Consider the following 8075-nt stretch of genomic DNA (forward strand, 5'->3'; position numbering starts at 1 on the left):
GGGTGTAGGGGCTGGAGGAGGTTACAGAGATCGGGAGGGGTGTAGGGGCTGGAGGGGCTTACAGAGACCGGGAGGGGAGTAGGGGCTGGAGGAGGTTACAGAGATAGGGAGGGGTATAGGGGCTGGGGGAGGTTACAGAGATAGGGAGGGGTGTAGGGGCTGGAAAGGGTTACAGAGATAGGGAGGGGTGTAGGGGCTGCAGGATGTTACAGAGATAGGGAGGGGGTGTAGGTGCTGGAGGAGGTTACAGAGATAGAGAGGGGTGTGGGGGCCAGAGGAGATTGAGATCGGAGGGGTGTTGGGGCCAGAGTAGATTACAGAGATAGGGAGGGGAGTAAGGGCTGGAGGAGTTTACAGAGATAGGGAGGGGGTGTAGGGGCTGGAGGGGGTGTAGGGGCTTGGGGGGTTTACAGAGATAGGGAGGGGTGTAGGGACTGGAAAGGGTTACAGAGATAGGGAGGGGTGTAGGGCATGCAGGATGTTACAGAGATTGGGAGGGGGTGTAGGTGCTGGAGGAGGTTACAGAGGTAGGGAGGGGGTGCAGGGGCTGCAGGCTGTTACAGAGATAGGGAGGGGTGTAGGTGCTGGAGGGGTTAACAGATAGGGAGGGGGTGTAGGTGCTGGAGGAGGTTACAGAGATAGGGAGGGGAGTAGGGGCTGGAGGAGTTTACAGAGATAGGGAGCAGGTGTCGGGGTTGGAGGAGGTTACAGAGATAGGGAGGGTGTGTAGGGGCTGGAGGGATTAACAGAGATAGGGAGGGAGTGTAGGGGCTGGAGGAGTTTACAGAGATAGAGAGGGGTGTGGGGGCCAGATGAGATTGAGAAAGGAGGGTTGTTGGGGCCAGAGTAGATTACAGAGGTAGGGAGGGGTGTAGGGGCTGGAGCGGGTGACAGAAATAGAGAGGGGTTGTCGGGGCTGGAGGAGTTTACAGAGATAGGGAGGAGAGCTGGAGGAGGTTACTGAGGTAGGGAGGGCTTTAGGGGCTGGAGGGGGTTACAGAGATAGGGAGGGAGTGTAGGGGCTGGAGGGGTTTACAGAGATAGGGAGGGGGTGTAGGTGCTGGAGGGGTTTACAAAGATAGGGAAGGTTGTAGGGGCTGGACAAGGTTACAGAGATAGGGCGGGGATGTAGGGGCTTGAGGACGTTACAGAGATAGGGAGGGGGTGGAGGGGGTGTAGGGGCTAGGGAAGGTTACAGAGGTTGGGAGGGGTGTAGGGGCTGGAGGGGGTTACAGAGATAGGGAGGGGCTGTAGAGGCTGGGAGATGTTACAGAGATAGGGAGAAGTGTGGAGGCCAGCGGACAGTACAGAGATAGGGAGTGGTGTAAGGACTGGAGTAGGTTACAGAGATAGAGAATGTTGATGGGTTGGAGGAAGTTACAGAAATACAAAGGTCAGTAGGCAATGGAGGCGCTTACAGCGATAGGGAGGGGTGTAGGGGCTAGTGGAGATTACAGAGATAAGGAGGCGTGTAGTAACTGGAGAAGGTTAAATCGATGGGGAGGGATGTAGTTACTGGAGGAGGTGACAGAGATAGAGAGGGATGTCGGTGCTGAAGTTGGAGTTTACAGACATAGGGAGGGGTGTAGGCGGTTACAATGGTAGGGATTGCATTAAGGGCTGGAGGAAGTTACAGAGATAGAGAGGGGTGTGGGTGCCAGAGGAGATTGAGATCGGATGGGTGTTGGGGCCAGAGTAGGTTACAGAGGTAGGGAGGGGTGTATGGCCGTGCAAAATTACAGAGATACGGACGGGTTTAGGGTCTGGAGGAAGTTACAGAAATGGGGAGTGGTGCAGTGATTGAAGTGGTTACATAGATTGAGAGGGATGTAGGGGCTGAAGGTGGAGTTTGCGGACATTGTGAGGGGTGCAGGGATGGAGGAAGTTGCAGACACAGGGAGGGATGAAGGAGGTTACAGAAGTAGGGACAGGGTTTAGGGACTGGTGGCGGTTACAGAAATAGGGAGGGGTGCTAGGCCATAGGTTACTGAGACACGGACGGGTTTAGGGGCTGGAGGAAGTTGCAGAGATGGGAAGCAGTGTAGTCATTGGAGGAAGTTACAGGGATGGGGAGGGTTTAGGAACTGGAAGAGGTGACAGAGATCGAGAGGTGTGTTGGGCTGAAGGTGAAGGTTACAGAGATCGGGAGAGGTGTGCGGGTTGGAGGAGGCTACGGAGATAGGGAAGGGTGTAGGGGCTTTTGGAGGTTACAGGGATAGGGAAGAGTTTAGGGGCTGGAGGAGGGTCCAGAGATGGCGAGGTGTCGGGGCCAGGAGAGAGTACAGAGATAGGGAGGGGTGTGTGGGCTGGATGAGGTTACAGAGGTAGGGAGGGGTGTAGGGGCTGTTGGAGGTTACTGAGATAGGGAGGGGTGTAGGGGCTGTTGGAAGTTACAGGGATAGGGAGGGTTTTAGGGGCTGAAGGAGGGTACAGAGATAAGGAGATATGTAGGGGCTGGAGGAGAGTACAGAGATAGGGAAGGTTTTTGGGGTTGGAGGACATTAGAGCTAGGGAGAGCTCTGGGTTTTAAAGTAGGTTGCTGAAAGACAGTGGGTTGTCGCAACTGGTGAATTTTGCAGAGATATCGAGTGAGGGGTCACCTTGAGTTAGTGGTCAGTTTAGGACAAACGGACATTCAGGCTTAAGAGTTTGGGATTGAATGGTCAATTTTGGAGTGACGGGTCACGTTTGTAGGTGCTTGGACAACTGTGTGTATTGCTGGATAAATGGCCTTTAATCCCAGTTCATTCCAATGTTGGTGCCTCTTCATTACTTCCGTTGTTGCCCAGTTTGCTGACAGGTCAAAGGTCGATGCTCTGCGCTCTTCTTCCTGGGAAATCCACATGCATCCCACATTCTGCTGCTGGAAAAAGGGATGTGTCGCAGCTCAATGTTACAAATCTTAATCACAGTCTGATGAGATTTGGGATGAATTGCATCAAGTTTATTGAAAGCAAAATATCTGCCTCTCTGATCTCGCTTAGTTAATCTCTCCTCCACTTCTTTATTTTGGGAACATCGAAACACAAGTAGGCTGTCATCCTGTGGACCCTGTCCTGCCTTTCAGCATGATTGTGACTGATCCCCGAATAATTCAATGACTTTTAACCACCCCATTTTAATCACTTTGTATGTGTCACTCATTCTCTTTCTCCCTGTTGCCCTTTCTCCTTCTTTATTTCTCTGTCCCTCTCGCGCAATCCTCCTCAACTGATCTCTCTCTCTCTCGCATCCATTGTCTCTACAAAACGTTGATCACCTTGTGTTATCCCAAAAGGCAAAGCATTTTCTGAAATGTCGCCACTCTTTACGGTGTGGGAAACACAAGATTCCACAGACGGCCATGAGCTATGACATCAGAAAGTCCGTTCTTGGGTGTTGGCTAAGGAATAAATATTGACTCCAGGGCACTGGGACGCACCCACCCTTTCCAGCATCAAACACCACATCCCTTCTTGCCACTAGGAGGTGGAGCGTGGCGAATGTATCAGTCCATTAACAATGGATGGGTGAGAGCCCCAATACCTGTGTGGGTGGGGTTGGGTGTGAAAATTGGGCTATGACCAAATGTGTCTCTGATGTTTTAGTTTACAACTGGCATGGCCTTGTTCCTGTGCTCCACTCACCTCCACACAAGACCCAATGACAAAAATATGTTGGTTTGGCATCAAGTGTTTACTGAATGAATACAAATCACGTCCGTTTCGGCTCCCCACACTCCCACCAGGCAGCCAGTTGGAGGCAGGGAAGAGACAAGGGGGTGAAAGGAATCGAAACCAATTGGCTGTTGATGAGGACAAGTAAATGACGAGACCAACAGAGTAAACAAAAACATGGAACACAAGTTCCCAAAGTGCGAGAGGCGGCAGCAGTCGTGGAAATGATCGACACCAAACAGTAGCTCCACTGGTTCCCACCCTATGTTCTTACCTCCACAGCACCCCCCACCCCCCAACTCATCCCTCTCCCCCCTGCAACAACAACCCCGGTCCCACGATGTGACAGAGCTGGCAGAAGGCGCAGAGTCCCCGGTTACCAGCTGGGAGCAGTGTTGGCAAGGCGTCGCATCCGTCTGCAGGATTTCAAGAACAAAAGACAAGCACAGAATCGTTCAGCAAGACTTTGACCCAGCAACCACCTTCATATCCTAACAAACAAACAGTACATTCCCCCTCCACTATCAATTTCTCGGGGATTGCCACCGACCAGCCATAATAAATAATATGGCTGCAAGTGCAAGTGGGAATTCTTCAGTGGATAACTCATCTCCTGACTCCCCCAAAGCCTGTCCATCATCTGCAAGGCACAAGTCAAGACTGTGATGGAATACTGCACCCCCCCACCCCACTTGCCTGTATGAGTGCAGCTCCAACAACACTCAATCTTGATACCAGCCAGGGCAAACCTGGCCGTTTGATTGGCATCCAATCCACCACCGCCAACATTCTGTGTGTGTGTGTGTCGGATACAAGATGCACTGCAGCAAACTCACCAAACCACCTTCGACAGCACCTTCCAAACCCCTGACCTCTCCCGTTCCAAAGGACAAGTACAGCAGATACACCACCTGCAAGTTCCTTTCCAAGCCACAAACTATCCTGACTTGGGGCTATATTGCCATTCATTCTGTGTCGCTGGGTCAAAATCCTGGAACTTCCTTCCTAAACAGAACTGAGGGTGTCCCTACCCTCTGCGGACTGCAGTGGCTCAAGAAAACTCTTCACCACCACCTTCTCAGGGGACTTAGGGATGGACAGTAATTGTTAGCCTGACCACTAACACCCACATTCTGTGAACGAATAAAGACACCACTCAGTCCAACCACTCCTTGTGGGAGTGATGACATGCCCAGATGTTCTGGGGAAGGGCATTTCTCCTGAGTTCCAAATTGGATTCGTTAGTGACTGATTGGAATTATATTCTGTGTATTTACATTTAGCATATCAATAACACCAACGAGGGAACAACTGATTGTGTGACTGTGGATGGGAGCTGCTCACTTTGCACTGCTAGGCAGGAAAATACATTGCAAAGGGGACAATATTCTAGCGAAGGGATACAGATTGGTTTAAGTGAAAAGGCAACATTTGGCAGATGGAGAAAATAATGGGAGACGTGTGAACTTATCCACTTTGGCAGGAAGAATAGAAAAGCTGGTGTTTTATTTTTAAATGGAGAGAGTTGGTAGATCAGAGGGATCTGGGTGTCCCGGTATATGAATTACAAAAAAAAAGTTAATACGCAGGTACAGCAAGTAATTAGGAAGCAGATGGCATTTTGACCTTTATTGTAAGGGGAATCAAGTATAAAAGGAGGGAAGTATTGTCACAACTGTACAGGACCTTCGTGACACAATATCTGGAGCAGAGTGTACAGTTTTGCTCTCTGGACTTAAAGAAGGATACAATTGGACTTTCAGTTCAGAGAAGGTTCTCTCAACTGGGTTCCCTGTGGGATGTCTTTTGTGAGGATATGTTGTGCCTGTATCCACTGGAATTAAGAATGAGCTGATCTTAGTGAAGGATGTAAGATTCTGAGGAACTTATTGTTGGATGCCAAGAGGGTGTTTCCCCCTGGGTGGGAGACTCTAGAACTGGGAGACACAGCTTAAAAATTAGGGCTTACCCATCTGAGACTGAGATGAGGAGGAATTTATGCTGTCGGAGGGTCATTAGTCTGTGTGATTCTCTCTGCCAGTGAGCAATGGAGGCCCAGTCACTGAATATGTTCGACACTGAGTGAGACAGATTTTTGATTGACAACAGGTTTGGAGGGTCACGGATTGGGGAAGGGACAGGCAGGAAAGTGGAGTTGAGGTCACAATCAGATCAGCCACGGTTTTATTGAATGGCAGACATAGCTCGAGGGGCCGAACGGCCGACTCCTGTTCCGCATTCTGGTGTTCCTCGGACTCCAGCTGGTCGTGCTGTACCTGGTGTTTCTGTCCTGGTCACGAATCTTCTTCTCCATCTCGGCGTCGGTCAGTGTTTCCAGGAGGGGGCACCACTGGTCAGCATCCGTGGTGTTCCGGAGGGCACTCTCCACGACTGGCAGTGGGTTCTCACTGGAAAAACAAACATGGGTTTGGATCGGGAGGGTGGGGGAGGGTGGAGTGGCAAGGGTGAAATATTTTCAAATGCTGGGTGAGACGGAACGGGAAGCCAGGCCGTTAAAATAACAACTATTTCCACACCGACAACCGAATTCAACACACCACTACCTCGCACTACCCGGGTGTCTCCCTACGTTTCTCAAAGCAGTCACAAAGCAATGTGCCAATCACTGCAATTGACGCAAGATGGGTTCGCACTTGTCTGAACAGCAGTCCAGTCCATGTTCCCGCTGCTGAGACTGGTAGCCAATAATTTCGGGCTGGTCACCAAAGCTCACAGAGACTGAGTCACCAAAATGAGAGAGACTTGGACGGAGGAAAAGCCGCACTATCGGAGGGTCAGTACTGAGGGAGCGCCGCACTATCGGAGGGTCAGTACTGAGGGAGCGCCGCACTGTCGGAGGGTCAGTACTGAGGGAGTGCTGCACTGTCGGAGGGTCGGTGCTGAGGGAGTGCCGCACTGTCGGAGGGTCAGTGCTGAGGGAGTGCCGCACTGTCGAGGGTCAGTGCTGAGGGAGCGCCGCACTGTCGGAGGGTCAGTGCTGAGGGAGCGCCGCACTCTAGGAGGGTCAGTGCTGAGGGAGCGCCGCACTCTAGGAGGGTCAGTGCTGAGGGAGCGCTGCACCCATCGGAGGGTCAGTGCTGAGGGAGTGCCGCACTGTCGGAGGGTCAGAACTGATAAGGGTATCGATACATGTTTCCAGAAATCCTGAGGCAGACAGGAGGGGGAGAGGTTGACGTCAACCCAACTTCTCCCAGAGGCTGAAAGGTCAGTGCACACATCCAGAACCCTCACCCTCTCGGTCGTGCTGTTGGGACACCCTTGCTGAACCGTAACCCGCACCCCTAACAGACCTGAACGCGTACGTTCTCTGGTGCCAGCTCAGCTGCCCACGGATGCTGTAAGCGATGGTGGTGACGAACTCTCCGCCCAGGCCCAGCTCCGAGCACAGCTTCAATGCAAACTTCTCGGGCGAATTATCCCTCTCCGACATGTCCCATTCAAACTGGTCCACCAGCAGGATATTCCCAACGTGTGTGTTGAGCTGTGGGAGAGAGAGAGACAGACAGAGAGAGACGGAGCAGGGTGATGGGACAGGGCGGTGCTGAGAAATTTGTCTAGGGGACAGAGCGCGGGGATAGGTGATCACTGGGGTTCAGCAGTGATGGACCGAGACGCAGGAAGAAGCCAGTACAAAGTCACCCCCTTCCCTTCTCTAACAGTGAAGACCATCTGTCCACTGTATGAAATGGGGGAGTCTCACAAAATCAGACAAGCAAACAGAGAAGCATCAATCCCACCTCAATTCCACGAGTGGTCGTTAACGAGATCATTCCTACAGATATACAATCGATTCGATAACCTGTGTTGATGAATGGCTGAAGCATGCTTGGAACTTTGCAACATCTTTTCAGGATTCATATCAAACTGGGAGTTACTGTGCACATTTCCAGTCTCTCCACAAAACTGGGAGTCACTGTGTACAATTCCGGTATCTATATCTCGCTGGGAGTCACTGTCCACATTTCCAGTCTCTGTATCTCACTGGGAGTCAGTATGTACACTTCCGGTATCAGTATCACACTGAGAGTCACTGTGCACAGTCCTGGTCTCTGTATCACACTGGGAGTCACTGTGTACAGTTCCGATCTCTGTATCGTACTGAGAGTCACAGTGTACAGTTCCAGTCTCTGTATCACACTGGGAGTCACTGTGTACAGTTCCGGACCCTGTATCACACCGGGAGTCACTGTGTACAGTTCTGGTCTCTGTATCACACTGAGAGTCACTGTGTAAGGTCCCGGTATCTGTATCACACTGTGAGTCACTGTGTAAGGTCCCGGTCTCTGTATCACACTGTGAGTCACTGTGTAAGGTCCCGGTCTCTGTATCACACTGGGAGTCACTGTGTAAGGTCCCGGTCTCTGTATCACACTGGGAGTCACTGTGTACAGTTCCGGT

General features: G+C 51.6%; 1 protein-coding gene across 2 annotated transcripts in view; it reads right to left on the reverse strand.

Annotated features, from left to right (window-relative positions):
• Nucleotides 1–3656: 3656 nt before the first annotated feature.
• LOC109925008 (SWI/SNF-related matrix-associated actin-dependent regulator of chromatin subfamily B member 1-like) overlaps nt 3657–8075 on the reverse strand; it is a 77584-nt gene continuing 73165 nt past the window's right edge. Inside the window, exons 7-9 of one of the 2 annotated variants that reach the window (XM_020524987.2) lie at nt 6968–7158; nt 5933–6064; nt 3657–4072 (exon numbers count right to left, since the gene is read on the reverse strand). In XM_020524987.2, the coding sequence (XP_020380576.2) occupies nt 4033–4072; nt 5933–6064; nt 6968–7158 (363 nt within the window). In that variant the 3' untranslated portion in view covers nt 3657–4032. Of the gene's footprint in view, nt 4073–5258; nt 6065–6967; nt 7159–8075 lie in introns of those variants that run through there. The other variant, XM_048620876.1, reaches the window with a different exon arrangement.

Source organism: Rhincodon typus, chromosome 48 (genome assembly GCF_021869965.1).
Source record: "Rhincodon typus isolate 14 chromosome 48, sRhiTyp1.1, whole genome shotgun sequence".
NCBI lineage: Eukaryota > Metazoa > Chordata > Chondrichthyes > Orectolobiformes > Rhincodontidae > Rhincodon > Rhincodon typus.